Raw genomic sequence first — 19901 nt, forward strand, 5'->3', positions numbered from 1 at the left:
GTGAATTACCTCCCATTACCAAACATATGAGTACCACGCATACTGGGAAAAGGACCCTGTCTTTCATCAGTATTGGTAGTTGAAATAGTCTTTAAGTATTGCCATTTTCAGGTGTTTTCTACAGAGTAAAAAATAGGTTCACCCCATAATTTCTTATAAGAGCATTCCATAATGTACTGTGACATAGCTGGACCAATTTACAAAAAGTACGTTACATAGTAGCATTCAACCAAGAAGATGCATTGCTCTGGGTAGTGTGTGTGGAAGAAAGTTGTCAAACATATTATCATTTTGAACAAGCCTTTCTAGACAAATTTTGGTCTGCTTTCAGGAAAGATTGTGACGACAAATGTTTGACCCACAGCTAATTGAGAGTAAACAAGGGTGATAGCAAAAATATTTTGAGGAATATATAAATAAAATGAAATCCTGGAGCAAACCTATCTGTCATGTAGATGTGCCAAAAGTTTGAAAGGTAGGTTGCCATTGAACATCTGCTAAAAATTACTCACAACACCAGAAACAAATCTTGATTTGTGTTGAGCTCCATTGACTTAATGTATGAAGGATGACAAGGTCAAGGAGACAACATGAGCATGCAGTCAAATTTCCAGGGCAATGAGGACATACAACCCAGTAATAACAATAACATCCATGGCTGGCACCTTCACAAGCCACCACAGGACAGTAGACCTAGAAACTCTGACTTTCGAAGAAATAACAGTTATCAAAATAAAGGGAAACCGGATACAAGAACCCACCCAGTTATGACAACAGGTTGGGGTACAACTGGCAAGGTGCTCCAGACAATAGGTGAGTAAACAATGAGACATGTAATGAGTATAGGGCAATGAATTCTGGTCCGATACAAAACACAGAAGTCAGAGAAGAGGATCAAGGTTTCCACAGTAATTGGGATATTAATTGGTGCAATAGAGAACATGCTGTGTGTGTAGTTGAATTGGTGGACAACAATGATATTACTCTGCTGGCCACCACCAACAGAAAACACTGATAGGTCACACTAAAACTGATGGGAGTAGTGGGGCATGCAAAGTGAACATGTACACTTTATACAAATGTAAATATTAAATTTAAGTTAAGATTTAAGAAAATGGACTGAGAAGGGAAATATGAACCATTATACACAAAAATCCAAGGGGCACTATTTTACAAACTAATTAAACCTATATTACTTACCCATATGTACCCTAATATCTATAAATAGCAACCTCAATAACTAAAAACACTATAGCCAACTGCAAAGATTAACATTGGGAGGAATCAGTAATGAATATGAAACATAACACTACATTGCACTATTATGATGCACCCATGATATAATTCAACGAGAAATATTCTCAAAAGGTAATTTTTACTGGTGACAAAATCAGTGACTTCTGCAAGCTATCCTGTGAACTCACTAGGGTGAACTTCATCCGTATAACTTTAATGTTAGTACTTGTGGACTGTGTAAGACATAGAAAAATGTTTCAAACAAATGGAAAATAATGCATTCTAAACTACAATGCATGAAAACAGTACCACCTATGCAAATTTGAAATAATGTTTTGAAACAATGTACTGTGAAAAAGTCACCAATTTGGAGTCATCAGTGTAGACATGTATATATTGCAAGTACTAAGAAGGTAAATGTTACATTACACTAAAACTATCCATTTTAATGTCTGTTTCAGTGACACGTTTCGATTGTAGTTTGGTCGCCTCTTTCTATTTGTAGAATATATATTATTTTGACTCTTATCTTAATTTCTGCTACTGAAAGATATCTTCTAAGTAGATATAAGAGGGTGGTTTGAAAAGTTCTCATAACGGAATAGAAAAAAGATTCTAAATCACTGAAACTTTTTTATTTTTCAATGTAGTCTCCTTGTAGATTAATGCATTTGGTCCAACGATGCTCCAATGCCTTGATCCCATCTCGAAAATGACTTTCCTCCAGCCCTGCAAAACAGTTGTCAACTCTGGCTATCAATTCTTCGTTTGAAGTGAATCTTCGTCCACCAATAAAAATTTTCAGTTTTGGGAAGAGATGGAAGTCTGACGGAGCCATGTCAGGTGAATAAGGCGGGTGTGTGAACAATTCCTAACTTAGTTCATGTAATTTTGCCATAGCAATGGCACATGTGTGTGGACGCGCATTGTCTTGATGCCTGAAGATGACTTTCTTCCTCGCTAAACCTGGCCTTTATTTGTGTATCTTTTGTTGCAATTTGTCCAGGATGTTAGCATAGTATTGTTTGTCCAGTGGAGAGATAATCTTCAAACAGAATCCCCTTCACATACCAGCACACTGATGCCATGAACTTTCCCACCCAAAGAATTATCTTTGCTTACTTTAGTGGCAGAGAATCAGCATATTTCCACTGCTTTGACTGTTGTTTTGTCTGTGGCATATAGTAGTGCACCCAAGTTTCATCTGTGGTCACAAACTGTCTCAAAAAATCTTGTTGGTTTCTCTTAAAACAGCCCAAACATTGTTCAGATATGTCCATTCTCATGGGTTTTTGATCCAGCATCAAGAGTCGTGGCATCAATCTTGCAGCTATTTTTTTTCATTTTTAATTCTTCCATTAAAATGTGATATACCCTTTCAGATGATACCTGGCAAGCATGAGCAATTTCACGCACTTTCAGTTAGATCTTGACTGACCACTGTGCACATCATCATCTAAGCTCTCCCAGCCAAATTTAAATTCATTTATCCACTTGGCAACAGTTGAATATGAAGGAGCAGAGTCCCCCAGTGCGTTCTGAAAATTGGCAACTTAATCATTGCTCAAATCTAGATTTTTTCCCCATCTTCACAAATCACTACACGGGAACAACAACAGAGCCACATCACCGCCACAGCTCTCTTCCAAGAGCACTGATATGGCGTGTGCCTACAGGCAACAGTCCAATGAATATCACATGAACAACTCATTGCGTTAGTGCTGACCTCTCTTGGTGATTCCAAGAACTTTTCAAACCACCCTTATAGTTGTAAACTCTTCCTTAGAAGCTGTTGAATCTTGCTGGAGTTCTGTGGACTATAGATAGTTGGTTAAGATTTTCTCATAGCCAATGTGGTATTAATAACATGCAATATGTTCATTTGCCTACAAAATGAGAAACCATGAATTAGCTTACTGTCCCTTGAGAAAATTGCTTGATACAGTATACTGTGAACTACTACATCACATGAAAAGCTTGGAATAGGTAACAGAGAGAACTATGTGATGAAAGTATAATAAATTGAACTTTAATGTACCTTTATTTATAAAGAGTTGTGTAAAATTGTATATGGAAGGTGAACTTGTGACTGTTATCATAATATTGAGGGAGAGATAAATGAGACTTATATAAAGTGAAATTTGCAGAAAGGAAAAAAGTGATATAATTCTACGATGAATATCTGTAAATCTTTTTCCATTAAAGTGATAAGTGACTTGTACAGTGAAGTGTAGGCTTTGAAGTAGAATTTCAAGTATGAGTCAGCTAAGCATGTGCTGTGTGCCAAAGGAACAGCAATGGTGCAAGGTGGACTACATCAGAGTAAATTACAGTTATGTGGCAAACTTAGCGGTCTAATGTCTTGGCTGTTTATACTGTGTCTCTCCACAAGGCCATGGGTGAACCATTGTAATATCCTGAAGATATGTCTTTAAGGCCTGAGGCAAACACAGGTGTGTGGCCTAATGTGCTTGTCCTGTCTACTTATTCATGCAAACTGAAGTACCAACAATACTGTGTATTCCTATGGTCAGTCCAAAACAATGCAGCCTGATAGGAAAATGGTGTTAGTGACAGTGCAAAAATGTAACACCGAGTGTGCATTGTTGATTGACATGAACTAATGAAAATTTATGAAGTCACACTGTAAGAAGTACTAAAAGAATAGGATATACCCTCCAATATGGGGAGAAAAAAAAACAGACACAATAACCTTTGCGTAGTCTTAAGTATTTAGTAATTGTTGATTGTTTTTGTAAATTTTGTATTTCATTAGAATTTAAGTTTTAGGGTTCACTATGGGCAAACACGTGACAATAATGAAGAAAGGTATAAAAAATTCCTGATGCTCCCATACCTACCTTTAGTCAGGTAATAAAGGAAATATATCTAAATTTTATTCCCAGACCACGATCCTAATCCAGTGGTATTCAAGGACATGAAATCGTACCTTGCAAATGTAAGAACTAACTTGAAACCTGTGTCAGTGTTTTATGGCTTCGTGATCGTATATGCAGAAATCTGTAATATCATGTGTTCAATGAGATATCCAACTACTGTCTACAGTCATCGGCAGCAGACAGCGGAGGCATACGTGATGTAATGTATGTACGGAACAAATGAGATAATAATTTTTAAATGACTTATGGTACAAGGAGTGATGATAAAAACAAATTTTTATTGACAATCTGTAATAATGTACAGGCAAGTTAAGATATATCATCCCTGAACAGGTCAAAGGAATCTTAATTAAAATGAACATTTTCAATCTTCTTTTACTTGTTTTGTATTCTCGCATGAGCTGCACTGTCTGAATAATTGATGACAAAATTTGTACTTTTTATTGAAATATACTTCAAGAAAATTTGAAATATTGTCTGTTTGAGTCAGAGACAGCAAAGCACTTGGGTGGGTAGTTCAATGGAATGGACAGTCTTGAAAGGAGGATATAGGATGAACATCAACAACAGAGGAAAGGAAAATGGAATGTAGTCACTTTAAATCAGGTGATGAAGAGGGAATTAGATTAGAAAATAAGACACTTTAAGTAGTAGGTGAGTTTTGCTATTTCAGTTGTAAAATGACTGATGATGGCCAAAGCAGAGAGGGTATAAAATTTAGACTGGCAGTGATAAGAAAATCATTTCTGAACGAGAGAAATCTGTTAACATCGAATATAGATGTTCTTTTCTGAAAGTCTTTTCTGGAAGTATTAGTATGGAGTGTAGCAATGTGTGAAAGTGAAATGGGGATGATACAAAGTTTAGACAAAAAGAGAATAGAAGCTTTTGAAATGTGTTCGTACAGAAGAGTGCTGAAGATTAGATACATATATCATAAAACTAATGAGGAGGTACTGAATAGAATTGAGATGAAAAGAAATTTGTGGCTCAAAAAACTGACAAAAAACCCACATCCTTTCGTCTTTCCCTCTCCTTCCCTCTTTCCTGAAGAAGCAACCATCGGTTGCGAAAGCTAGAAATTCTGTGTGTGTGTTTTATTCATTGTGCCTATCTACCGGCACTTTCCCGCTTGGTAAGTCTTGGAATCTTTGTTTTTAATATATTTTTCCCATGTGGAAGTTTCTTTCTATTTTATTTACATCATGACTAGAAGAAGGGATTGATTGATTGGACAAGGTCTAAGACATCACCAATTTAGTATTGGAGGGAAGTGTGGTGGGGTTAAGAATCATTGAGAGAGACCAAGAGATCAATACAGTTATTAGATTCAAAAGGATGTATGTTGGAGTAGTTACTTCAGAGATGAAGAGGCTTGCACTGGATAGAGTAGCACGAAGAACTGCATCAAACCAGTCTCTTGAATGAACACCTCAACAATGACTTATTTAAAAACCTGTGTGCAAATATTAATCAGCAGTAGAATAGAAGAAAGCATAACTAAAAACTCAAATTGTCGTTTATTAGAACAGCACATGCCATAAACTCGTTATTATAACTACATCAAAATCTGCCACAGAAAATGAAAACTTCGAAAAGGTAATCTTTATGGGATACCATTATAATCCCAGCCACACAACATGTGAAACTACAGCAAAGTGTGTTAAATCCAATTATAAAAAATGAATCTTTCTCATTAGGAAAGCAATTCCTTTCTCTCTACACAAAATAATATAAATATTTCATGCTGCATGTAAAATGTGCCAGTAAAACTTAGTTGGATTGTTTCATTATCACTGTGATTGTTCTAATGTTCCGATGACTTAAAGTGTGAGTGGGGATCTGGGTTATATCGGTTTATTCCCCCAAACCACCTTCCACTTCTTTATGAGGTGACTTACTTGGAATTTGCAGCCACTCCTCCTTTACAGAATAGCCAGCTGCTGGAAACCCTCTTGACTTCTTCTCCGTCGAATAACACTAGGTACAGGAATTTTTAGACTCTTTCTACTTATGAAATAAGTAGACATACAAACTTTACTTTGCGTCAACTAACAATGTATTTGACCTCCATACCCAATAAAAATCTCACTTTTCGCATGAATATGTAACTTCCTGCAAGTCTCTCGTACAGTCGGATGTTAGAAACAAATTGAATTACAGTTAAAAGAAAGTTGGCTTGGATTCCATGACCTTTCTTAACATGAATCATTGAATGAGTCTTGCCTCTAACAAGGTTACGTCAAGAGTCTACAAGACTTTTTCAACTCATCCTGTTTTAATAACAATAGTCAATGACACCATAAGCACAGAGCTGCTTATAAACTCCATGGTTCTTCCTTACACACACACACACTAAAACATTTATGGATTGCCCGACAGCAACTTGACAGTACTGTCTGACCGCTGCATCTACTTTCTTCCCACAGCTGATTTTAAACCTATACACACACAAACATGTGATACGCAGTTGGTATGATTCTACCATCCCACACTCATATCCAGCATATCATGTGTTTGAGATGGTAGAAGGGTGAGTGGTTCTAGAATTTACACAGAAATTCTCGAATCAATCCCCCCCTACAGATCGAACACGCAATATTTTATACATAATCATTATGCAAATAATATCACTCATGGTAACATTTGTTCTCTTAACAGCATACATTTCTTAACATACGCTTATATACATTCTTTACTTTCCATAACAATCTCTATCCTCTCTTGAACAATCTTTCGCTTATTGTGTCTCCACTCTTTTCTTATTTTACTTTGTTATTAAGACATGAGCATTTACTCATGGTTTTAGTCAGCTTCATTAGTATTTAGGAATTGTGAGGACTCTTTTTCTCTTCTTTATTCCCTTTTTTGTCCAATCGTAAACTTCAGGTGTTTGTGACATATGGGTAATCTATTTTCTATTCTTATCTTTTGTAATGCCTTTATCCTAGTATGTACTATTTTCATTATTTGTAGCTTGGAAGAACTCTGGATGAAATAAAAGTGTTCTTTTGACACTCATTTACTTCCACGAAACATAATAATGATAGTCGTTCATAGAATTCACAGTTCCCAGAATAATCCCTATAAAATTTTTGAACTTTTGTCACAATACTGTCACCTTCTCCTAGGATCAGCACCTATTCCTTGCTTGTGGGTTGACCTTATGAGAGCACTTCCGTTTTCCATTCTGGTAGGTATGCCCCTTACAAAACAGCCCTATTTTTTAGCCCACAGATCATTCTATTTCCACCTAGATATACCTGCCCTTTGTACTTAGTGAATGCTAGGTACGCCCCCTTATCCTTTCTGAGTAGGCCTCATGGTTCATTACTCTAATATACATCTCTATATATATCATAATTAAGTATGTTCTAGTAAAGATATAAATCTACTTAAACTTTGCTTTCATTCTTTAATATATCATTTACTCCCTAGAGTCCTCCTCTACTTATCGACTTATATATTTTTAATAGATACTATGTCTACATGTAATATTTACGTCCCACTATCCTTCAGTTCATCAGAGTACTTATTACACTGTCATTTCTGTATGATCAACATGACTAATTCCTTTCCTACTGTTTTCTCTCTTTGCTCCTGCTTCTTTCTTATTTATCCGTTACTCATTACTACTTTATAGTTGTTCATTATGTAGCGTTTTTGTTCCATAAACTTATATGTTTTTGTCACTCCATGGGGCATGAGTTCATTGTTTTTGGTCTATGTGCACCTCTTCTAATGTACATTCAATGTAGAACCACCATAGCTTCCTATATATAGGTGCATATTTCCTTATGTACACACATTTTCCCCCTCACCTGGCAGCTCTCACATTGTCACAGGCTTTGTCTTACATAATTTAATGTTTGAGTAGAAGTGCATATCTGTGTATATGTGGATGTGCGTTCATGTAGTCTGTCTTTTCGGCCTTCTTATCTAAAGATAAGATTCAGATTTCTAGTAAAAACGGAAATAAGGAAGGACTTCAACGATAAAAGTTTGTGAATATGAAAAGAGGGAAAAAATAGACAGGTCCTCAGATGACAAGTAATAAAAGAAAAAATAGATATGGATGCTAGGATCGAAGAAGAGAAAGAAGATAGCCCCAAAGACAGGAACCCCTTCCCACCCCCCTTCCATAGGATCTCCCCCCCCCCCCCCCCCCCCCCCCCCCCCCAGGTACTTGAGCGAGACGCCGGAGGTGGTTTGGTGTTAAATCGTCTCCAACAGAATGGACTTGTCCTACCTTCACCCTTTGAGGTCCCAGAAGGAAATCCTAGCAACCGTATGGAAATGGCAAATGATGAAAAATCAGGCACACTTGTTTGTGAGAGTTGGTTGAAAGGTGTGATGTGTGTTTTGTGTTAATCATGATTTATCTGTTCTTGCAAATCATGCTTTTAGCTACAATACCTACCCCTTTCAAAATTTATACAAAACCCTCCCATCTATATCACATCTCATAAAAGGTTCAAAATACTCTGTACAAAATAGAAAATCTCACTACGGTATAACAGTTGTTCAGCTAGTCGCATCTTATTATATTTTCCAGAAATATAATACTCTATTTAGTTTATTTCGTCTAGATATCACTTTTTTTTTTGTGCGATTCTCTTAAGTTGTTCTCTATTTTACAGTCATATCCGGTTTTCTAAGCAATAAGATTACAGACTTATTCTATATCTTAAGGGAATTCAGTGCAGGAAACTATTTGGAAAAAAACACTAAAAACAATTTGGAATCCGACGGTCATTCCTCAGCCCGTTAACTTAGAATGTTAATGTCCCTGGGGGTAGATGACAGAATTTTAAAAGAATTCGATGTAGAAAACTATTTTGGAAGAAACACCGAAGACAACTCGGGATCCGACAGTCATTACTCGACCCATTAGCTCAGAATGTTAACGTCCGTGGGGGATATACAATTTTTCATCCTTTACATTGTATTTCCTCCTCCTTTTCTTCCCCTCTTCTCTCTTGTGTTAAACGCCAATCGAAATATTTCTTCATAGTACCCCAAGTAATATTATAATATTTTGGGTTCCATAGATCTGATGTTAACTTCTTTTTAAATTTCTTTTGAAAGTCTCCCCAAGAGGAAAAATTCTCAATATTTACTGTTCCTCATTCTGAGGCTTCCCCCAGAAGGCACCCCACAGCAAATTCAATTTTCTTAGTATCTTCCAAATTTTTTGGTAAAGCTTGGCTAAATCTTTTTAAGAAATGGGTCAGATATACCTCTCTGTCCGGCTTAAATTTAGGGAATTGTCTAGATAACCCTGAATTAGCTCCCCATTGCAAATCAGTCACCACTTCACTAGCTAATACAACATTAGGTGATGTTACCCTTTTTTCTACTTTATCTTGGATAAGCTTAATTTCTCTCAACAGGTCATCTACACCCTTCTTGGTATCATTGAGTTCGGAAGAAGGAATAGGCGATACATATTCACATGTTATTCTCTCAGTAATCTTTCGATCTCTAATTTCTCCAAATTGTTCCTCCAAACTAATTACATTTATAATGTCAGAGTTTGCTATTTTCTCTTTGAAATTTCTTTCTACATTATCTACCCGTCATACGACACCTGTAATTTGCAACTGAATGACTCACATTAATTCATTCTGCTTACCTACACTCTCTTTCAAAGTATTCAACCCCTGCCTTACATCATTATACTTAATATTATACACATTTTCAAAAGATCCTAACTTTTCAATAAGTTTGTATTCTACAGTACTACATTTGTTCTCAATATTGACTTCTAACCTTTTCAATAAACCTCGAAAAGTATCTGAGTAACGTCAGTAAACGTATGCTTTATATGAGTAGTCAAAGAATTTGTCAACTCGTCCTGTAAATCTACTTTTAAATTCTCTACTTTATTATTTATTGCATCAAACTCAGTTTTCAAAGCACCCATGCCTTTACATAGATTACTAAATTCTTTGCTTTGAGAGTCAACATTGGTGTTCAACAAATCTAAATTTGTCATTTGAATATTTAGAGTTTCACTCTGAGCATTTAATTGAGAATTTACTAAGTCTAGTTCTTTACTTAGAGTCGCACTCTGAGCATTTAAAGCTTCACTCTGGGTATTTAATTGAAAATTTAACGAGTTTAATTTAAGACTCTGAGCCTTGATTAAATTTATCAACTCAGCCTAGTCAGGCACTTCTTTGTTAATTTTCATGGCCATAGCTGGGTCTTGAGTTTCCCCAACCTGTTGTATATTTTCCATACTTTTATATGCCTTAGCTCTTGTAAGCATTTAAAACTAACTTTAAATATGGTAATTACACAATAAAGTTCACTTAATACTATCTTGTATCACTTTGGACTAAAGTAATCAAGTTTTGTTTCATGCTCACCTGGCACAGAATTCGCAGGATGTGGAGACAGGTCACCACTGGTGAAAATCAGCTGGTGTCAGTGGCATCAGGTGTATGTTGGTTTCTGTGTCTGCGTGCATCCCTGTGATGGGTGTGAGAGCTGTATAATGTCCGCACTGGATCTTTGTGGTTGAAGCGTTCTATGCGTATTTCTTCTTAGACAAATATGTCAAAATCTTTTTTGCTGTTTTTTCGTTGTGAATTTTTCATTTCTTCACCGTTTTTCCATTGAAATTTTGCTCTATCGGATACTTGAACATATTCCAATTTCTCTGAGTAATTCCCTTGCCTTATTATGTTTGGTTGCTTGGCAACAGATTCTTCTTTCGTTTTTTACTTAAAATTCGTGTTTTCTTGGTTCTCTCTCACAGGTTGCCACGTTCCGATGACTTAAAGTGTGAGTGTGGATCTGGGTTATATCGGCTTATTCCCCCAAACCACCTTTCACTTCTTTGCGAGATGACTTATTTGGAATTTGCAGTCACTGTTCTTTACTGAATAGCCAGCTGCTGGAAACCCTCTTGACTTCTTCTCCATCGAATAACACTAGGTACAGGAATTTTTAGACTCTTTCTACTTATGAAATAAGTAGACATACAAACTTTACTTTGCGTCAACTAACAATGTATTTGACCTCTATACCCAATAAAAATCTCACTTTCCACATGAATATGTAACTTCCTGCAAGTCTCTCATACAGTCGGATGTTAGAAACAAATTGAATTACAGTTAAAAGAAAGTTGGCTTGGATTCCATGACCTTTCTTAACATGAATCATAGAATGAGTCTTGCCTCTAACAAAGTTGCATCAAGAGTCTACAAGAGTACTTTTTTCAACTCATCTTGTTTTAATAACAATAGTCAATGACACAATAAGCACAGAACTGCATATAAACTTCAGGGTTCTTCCTTACACACTCATTAAAACATCTATGGACCGCCGCATCTACTTACTTCCCGCAGCTGATTTTTAACCTGCACACACAAACATGTGACACGCAGTAGGTAGGATTCTATCATCTCACACTCATATCCAGAACATCGTGTGTTCGAGACAGTAGAAGGCTGAGTGGTTCGAGAATTTACACAGAAATCACTACAATGTACCAGTGATTTGTGAATAGCACAGGTACTCTCAGGCTTGCTCAGTTGTACATGAGATGAAATACATTTTCTCATTTGGAATGAAATGGCACCCAATATTTCCTTAAGAATGCCTCCCCCTCCCCCCCCCCCCCCCCTCCCCCAAATTGGTCTGTATGGCCACTAGGTACTACAAATGCCAATCCTGCAAATGTGCTCTGTGATAAGTCTATCAGAAAATAAGTAGTCTAAAATGACAGAAAACAGAAGCAATGGAACACAAATTGTTTGACAGAATGTGCTATTATGGAATGTGAAGAAGGCCTGTTTAAAAAATATTGGCCTGTGTTAATATTAAAAATATTGTTTGGTGTGCATAAACAATGATCTGCATGGAAAAAATACTGGAAATTAGGCACTTCTTATATAAACTGCTTCCCCACATTGCTTCTAAAATTTGAATGGCAATGGGAACTATCAAATCATGATAGGAACACACCAAATGCCGAGCTGCAGCTTCAGAAGACAACGGAATTTGTCTTATCTATCACACTACGTACCTATAATTCATTGCAGTATGTTTCGTGTGCCTCAAAGTACACTTCTAAAAGATGTTTCACATAAGAATGCCATGTTTTCCAGTTGTCTGTAGCTCCTGAAGTGTCATCTCTTAACAGGTGGAGAAATAAATCAATGAAATGAAGTTGTTGAAAAGTATATCACATTATAAATGCAAATTGTCTGTAATATCTATTAATTGTTTTGCTGTGATGTGAAGATCTCACATGTAAATTTACAGGGGCATATTCTCCTACAAAGTGGGCCATACAAACTTTTGAAGAGAGTAAGAAGAGCTTTTGGTGTGTGTTCCTGAATTTAATCATACATTCCACTAGGTCAACACCATTATGGGAAACCATCTGAAGGATTTATGGTAAACATATGTAGTAGACTAACTGTACTGAAACAGGGGTGTTACCAAATCATGGAAATATTTTGCAGAAAACTGTGGAACACCAATGAAATCTGTAGCTGTGCTACCAACATCAGGGAACTGGATTCAGCACTACCTGAGGTGGCACTTTGTCATGTCCGACTCCAGCATACTATTTTGTGGCAACCTGAGAGGAATCAAAGGAAATCTTCCAAGCAGTTCATTACAAAATATGGCAGATAGGACAATTTCCAATTGAGAGGAGATAGAATAGCTTTGAACTTTGCTTGTTCACAGTTCACTACCGTAGATTTCTTTTTTACAAAATATTATGAGATAGAGAGATTTTTTTGTGTTCAGGAAGCAGGGTTTATTTTCATCTGAGTTCTGTTCATATATGTCAGTGAAGACTTTTGAATTTGGTTCTGTAATCTAAACTTATCTTTGTTTCTGTAATCTAAACTTATCTTTGTTTTTGTGAGAAGTTTCTATAGCACACTATGTTCTTATTTTTCAGAAGTGAATACTCTGAAGAAAAATTGCCAACACATCCTCAACTTGAATTAATTGCTAATTCTGAACAAATACTGAGTGTGTATACAAGCAGAAGGCTATTAACATTTAAGAAAGTAGCAGAGAAAGTAGTAAGTACAGTTACACATTTCTTCTAAGTATAGATTAATATTTCAAAAGAACAGTATTGATACTCATGTGAAGTTTAATTGTGTCACATTTATATTGTACTCTGAGCTGTGCAAATCTGAAACTCATCTGTGACATTATTGCTATGTGTGTTGTGAAACACTTCTTTTTTGTCTCTTCCTTTTACTGCATCTTTATTGTTCACCTTGCCCTAATCTTCCCAGGACTGAAGTTGGCACAGTTATTTCCAGTATCTTCGACCATAACAGTCATAAACTCTCTTTGATCCTTTCTCCTTTATCTCGTATTGTCCTCATAACAGTTTGGTTTCTCTAAACCTGGAATCTGAGTGATCTTCCCCAACCTCTCTCTCTTTACCCCCCAAGAAGGAACTAAACCTTAAAAAGTTGAGCATATGCGCCTATTAGGAGCACTAAGAATTTTGCCCCTGAAATTAATTTTTTTTTTTTTTTTTGTAATTTTAAATGTAACAATAATGGCAGTAACTTCTCATGATAAAGCAGTCCTCTATCAAAAAGAGTGTTCAGAAAAGTCTGTTCAATTAAGAACATCTTCCTCTAAGGCCTATAGTGAGTGCTATTGGTTCGCCCTTCAATTTGATCACCAAGTTATGGACAACATTATTATGACCGTATGTGCGCCAATGAGATTCGTATATCAAGAATTTAGCACACTTTATCAGTAATTAAATGGCATAGTGATTCAGCCAGAGGACATATTAGTTAGTTTTGATGTGGTATTGCTGTTCGCTGTGGTTCCACTCAATGAAGTGTTGAATCGGATTTTTCCTCCAAATGTTAAGAACTGTTTAAATATTGCCTCACAAGCATGTTTATAAATGGAATGATGAGTTCTATGAACAGACAGACAGTGTCGTTATGGGAGCCCCTTAAGCCTCATTATACCGAACTTTTTTATGGAAAAATTTGGGAACAGGCACTGGAAACTGCAAACAAGAAACCAAATATTTGGTTTTGGTATGTGGATGATATGCTTTGTTTTGTGGTAGCATTGCAGGCAGGAACTGGATTGTTTTCACAAACATCTAATGGGATCAATCGGGAGATTTAGTGCACCATGGGGGAGGGGACAGGCAGAAGATTGAATTTTCTTGATGTGGTAGTTTTCAGGAACAAAGATGGTAGCTTGAGCCACATGGTTTACCGAAAACCCAAGCACATAGACCTTTACCTACACTGGGATTCGAACCACCATCCACAACAAAAGAGAGGCATCATAAAAATGTTGGCCAATAGAGCAAGGAAAATCTGCAAACCACAACTGCTTCACACATAATTACAACACCCCATCAATGCATTGCACAGGAATGTTATTTGTTTGCTGAGGTGTGTACAGGATGGGCGTATGGGAAGGCGGTGGGCGTTATGGAATGAATAGGATAATTTTTAGACAAAGGCTACTTATTGGCAAAAGAATGTTAAAAATGGGTCACATAGCCATGCCTAGGAAGGCGAGGGTGAGCTGGAGCATAAGTTTGGCGAAACGTAGTTCGCGAAGCTAACGGAAGTTCGTATCGGCCAATCGGGCCAGTCCGAGCAGCATGCCACGTGTGTTAACTAAGTCCCCGATACCGCAGTGCTTTCCTCCCCCACAACTATCATGCAGACCTTGTCCACAAACAGATCTCCCGAGCAATACATTCCTCCCCATCCAACAACAATGTTCCTATCCCCAGACCACACAGAAGCATCCCCCTTGTCACCCAATATTATCCTGGCCTCGAATACATCAAAAAATTACTCCGCCAGGGATATGACTTCCTCAAGTCAAGCCCTGAAATGAGATCATCCCTTGACAAAATTCTCCCTACACCACCCAGATTTGCCTTTCGTCGCCCCTCTAACCTCCGTTACATCCTTGTCAAACCCTACAATATTCCCAGACTACCTTCTCTACCCAGCAGTTCCTACGTACATCTACATCTACATCCATACTCCACAAGCCACCTGACGGTGTGTGGCGGAGGGTACCCTGAGTACCTCTATCAGTTCTCCCTTCTATTCCAGTCTCGTATTGTACGTGGAAAGAAGGATTGTCGGTATGCTTCTGTGTGGGCTCTAACCTCTCTGATTTTATCCTCATGGTCTCTTCGCGAGATATACGTAGGAGGGAGCAATATACTGCTTGACTCTTCGGTGAAGGTATGTTCTCGAAACGGATCCCACACTGCTGAGCAGTATTCAAGCAGTGGGCGAACAAGCGTAATGTAACCTACTTCCTTTGTTGTCAGATTGCATTTCCTTAGGATTCTTCCAATGAATCTCAGTCTGGCATCTGCTTTACCGACGATCAACTTTATATGATCATTCCATTTTAAATCACTCCTAATGCGTACTCCCAGATAATTTATAGAATTAACTACTTCCAGTTGCTGACCTGCTATTTTGTAGCTAAATGATAAGGGACCTATCTTTCTATGTATTCTCATCACATTACACTTGTCTACATTGAGATTCAATTGCCATTCCATGCACCATACGTCAATTCGCTGCAGATCTTCCTGCATTTCAGTACAATTTTCCATTGTTACAACCTCTCGATACACCACAGCATCATCTGCAAAAAGCCTCAGTGAACTACCGATGTCATCCACCAGGTCATTTATGTATATTGTGAATAGCAACGGTCCTATGACACTCCCCTGCGGCACATCTGAAATCACTCTTACTTCGGAAGACTTCTCTCCATTGAGAATGACATGCTGCGTTCTGTTATCTAGGAATTCCTCAATCCAATCACACAATTGATCTGATAGTCCGTATGCTCTTACTTTGTTCATTAAACGACTGTGGGGAACTGTGTCAAATGCCTTGCGGAAGTCAAGAAACACGGCATCTACCTGTGAAACCGTTCTAAGGCCCTCCGAGTCTCGTGGACGAATAGCGCGAGCTGGGTTTCACACGACCGTCTTTTTCGAAACCCATGCTGATTCCTACAGAGTAGATTTCTCGTCTCCAGAAAAGACATAATACGTGTTCCAAAATTCTACAACTGATCGACGTTAGAGATATAGGTCTATAGTTCTGCACATCTGTTCGACGTCCCTTCTTGAAAATGGGGATGACCTGTGCCCTTTTCCCATCCTTTGGAACGCTTCGCTCATCTAGAGACCTACGGTACACCGCTGCAAGAAGGGGGGCAAGTTCCTTTGCGTACTCTGTGTAAAATCGAACTGGTATCCCATCAGGACCAGCGGCACTTTCCTCTTTTGAGCGATTTTAATTGTTTCCCTATCCCTCTGTCATCTATTTCGTTATCTACCATTTTGTCAACTGTGCGATAATTTAGAGAAGGAAGCACAGTGCAGTCTTCCACTGTGAAACAGCTTTGGAAGAAGACATTTAGTAATTCGGCCTTTAGTCTGTCATCCTCTGTTTCAGTACCATTTTGGTCACAGAGTGTCTGGACATTTTGTTTTGATCCACCTACCGCTTTGACATAGGACCAAAATTTCTTAGGATTTTCTGCCAAGTCAGTACATAGAACTTTACTTTCGAATTCATTGAAAGCCTCTCGCATAGCCCTCCTCACACTACATTTCGCTTCGCGTAATTTTTGTTTGTCTGCAAGGCTTTGGCTATGTTTATGTTTGCTGTGAAGTTCCCTTTGCTTCCGCAGCAGTTTTCTAACTCTGTTGTTGTACCACGGTGGCTCTTTCCCATCTGTTACGATCTTGCTTGGCACATACTCATCTAACGCATATTGTACAATGTTTTTGAACTTTGTCCACTGATCCTCAACACTATCTGTACTTGAGACAAAACTTTTCTGTTGAGCCGTCAGGTACTCTGTAATCTGATTTTTGTCAGTTTTGCTAAACAGAAAAATCTTCCTACCTTTTTTAATATTTCTATTTACGGCTGAAATCATCGATGCAGTAACCGCTTTATGATCGCTGATTCCCTGTTCTGCATTAACTGATTCAAATAGTTCGGGTCTGTTTGTCACCAGAAGGTCTAATATGTTATCGCCACGAGTCGGTTCTCTGTTTAACTGCTCAAGCTAGTTTTCAGATAAAGCACTTAAAAATATTTCACTGGATTCTTTGTCCCTGCCACCCGTTATGAACGTTTGAGTCTCCCAGTCTATATCTGGCAAATTAAAATCTCCACCCAGAACTATAACATGGTGGGGAAATCTACTCGAAATATTTTCCAAATTATTCTTCAGGTGCTGAGCCACAACAGCTGCTGAGCCCGGGGGCCTATAGAGACATCCAATTACCATGTCTAAGCCTGCTTTAACCGTGACCTTCACCCAAATCATTTCACAATTTGAATCTCCGTCAATTTCCTTCGATACTATTGCACTTCTTATCGCTATAAACACGCCTCCCCCTTCACTGTCCAGCCTGTCTTTGCGGTATACATTCCCATCTGAGTTTAGGATTTCATTACTGTTTACATGTGGTTTCAGCCAACTTTCTGTCCCTAGTACTATATGGGCATTGTGACCGTTTATTAATGAGAGCAGTTCTGGGACCTTTCTATAGACGCTCCTGCAGTTTACTATTAGCACATTAATATTGTTATTCCCTGTTGCATTTTGCCTACTCCTGCCTTGCCGCGTCTCAGGAGGCGTCTTGTCGGGCCTAGGGAGGGAATTCTCTAACCTAAAAAACCCACATGTGCACTCCACACGTACTCCGCTACCCTCGTAGCCATTTCCTGTGTGTAGTGCACGCCTGACCTATTCAGGGGAACCCTACATTTCTCCACCCGATAGCGGAGGTCGAGAAATTTGCACCACAGCTCTCCGCAGAATCGTCTGAGCCTCTGGTTTAAGCCTTCCACTCGGCTCCAAACCAGAGGACTGCGATCGGTTCTGGGAACGATACTACAAATAGTTAGCTCTGATTCCACCCCGCGAGCGAGGCTTTCCGCCTTCACCAACTCCGCCAACCGCCTGTACGAACTGAGGATGACCTCTGAACCCAGACGGCAGGAGTAATTGGTGCCGACATGAGCAAAAATTTGCAGTCGGGTGCACCCAGTGCTCTGTATCGCCGCCGGTAGGACTTCCTCCACATCTCGGATGAGACCCCCCGGCAAGCAGACAGAGTGAACATTGGCCTTCTTCCCCGACCTTTCCGCTATTTCCCTAAGGGGCTCCATCACCCGCCTAACGTTGGAGCTCCCAATAACTAATAAACTCCCCCCCCCCCCCCGTGTGCCTGCTCGGACCTTGCTGAAGGAGCAGCCACATGTCCACTCACAGGCAGAGCGGGCGATGCCACATGGCCAGGCTCCACATTGACCCTCCGCCTCGTGCGCCGCGAACGCCGCTGAAACCGCCACTCCCCTTGGGGAGAAGGTGGCCCAACCGCACCCGGTACCCGCGAAGATGTCTCCACAGCAGGGACAGTGGGTGAAGCATGTAACACCTGGGGTGTACCTTGCGACACACCAGACTCCCCACTGCCGCTACACTCCGAGGCAGCAGCCTGAAGACGGCTGACCGCGGCCATCAACATGCTCAGCTGTTCGCGAAGAGTGGCCAGCTCCTCCTGCGTCCGTACACAGCAGTCACACATCCTATCCATCCTAAGGAATCAATTTACTGAAGAGACTTAATCAACTTTTAACTAGGCTGCTAATTCAATAAAGGCGGCTGATTATTGACTAAACTGTGATTGCTAACCACTTCTTGTAGAAAACAATGAAAATAGCACTACCTGTCTCTGGACTGTATTCAAAACAAACACTAGCACTACTGGCACTATGGCTGACTGTATTCAAAACTAACACGAAATCTATGGAACACTATTAATAGCACTCGACAATTAAAGCTTCCTAAAAGCAAAAACACACGGAAGAAGAAGTGTCAAGTAAGAAAAATACAGTTAATATTTAAATTAAGGTAGCTCGCTGCACAGCAGACGTGAAGCAGACGGCGGTTAGGGCGACACTGACACTACTGGCACTATGGCTGACTAAAGGGACTCTCTCTGACTGTATTCAAAACAAACACGAAATCTATGGAACACTATTACTAGCACTTGACAATTAAAGCTCCCTAAAAGCAAAAACACACCAAAGAAGAAGTGACAAGTAAGAAAAATACAGTTAATACTTAAATTAAGGTAGCTCGCTGCACAGCAGACGTGAAGCAGACGGCGGTTTCCCTGTAACCGACCCAGTTCCTACCCCTGTAACCGACACCGCTGCACAAAACCTGCCCCATGCATCCTCCCACAATCACCTACTCCAGTCCTGTTACTGGTAAAACATACACAATTCAAGGCAGGGCCACATGTGAAACAACACATGTCATTTACCAGCTGACATGCCTGCACTGCACAGCGTTTTACATCGGTATGACAACAACTAAACTGGCTGAGTGCATGAATGGACACAGACGAAATGTCCGCCTAGGAGATGTCCAATACCCAGTAGCAGAGCATGCCCTCCAGCATAGTTCTACGGACCTAGGAACCTGCTACTCCGTATGTGCCATTTGGCTTCTCCCACCCAACACCAGTCCCTCGGAACTGCAGAAATGGGACCTTGCACTCCATCACATCCTTTCATCCCGCCATCCCCCTGGACTGAACCTACATTAACCAACCTCACTCCCATTTACTCTTCAGTCTTCTCCTCTTTTCCTTTCCTCTTTAGCCATTCACGCATCTTTTCATCCTACATAGTTGTGTTTATCTTTATACTATAT

The 19901-nt window shown here is 39.1% G+C and overlaps 1 protein-coding gene across 3 annotated transcripts in view; it reads left to right on the forward strand.

Annotated features, from left to right (window-relative positions):
• LOC126356210 (tRNA (guanine(10)-N2)-methyltransferase homolog) overlaps positions 1–19901 on the forward strand; it is a 192223-nt gene that overhangs the window by 130854 nt on the left and 41468 nt on the right. For all 3 annotated transcript variants that reach the window (XR_007565610.1, XM_050007033.1, XM_050007025.1), the window contains one exon: positions 13066–13192. Coding sequence is in view for 2 of the 3 variants with exons in the window: in XM_050007033.1 (XP_049862990.1) it covers positions 13066–13192 (127 nt within the window). In the remaining variant the exon portion in view is untranslated. The remainder of the gene's footprint in view (positions 1–13065; positions 13193–19901) is intronic.

The sequence above is a fragment of the Schistocerca gregaria genome, chromosome 1, assembly GCF_023897955.1.
Source record: "Schistocerca gregaria isolate iqSchGreg1 chromosome 1, iqSchGreg1.2, whole genome shotgun sequence".
NCBI lineage: Eukaryota > Metazoa > Arthropoda > Insecta > Orthoptera > Acrididae > Schistocerca > Schistocerca gregaria.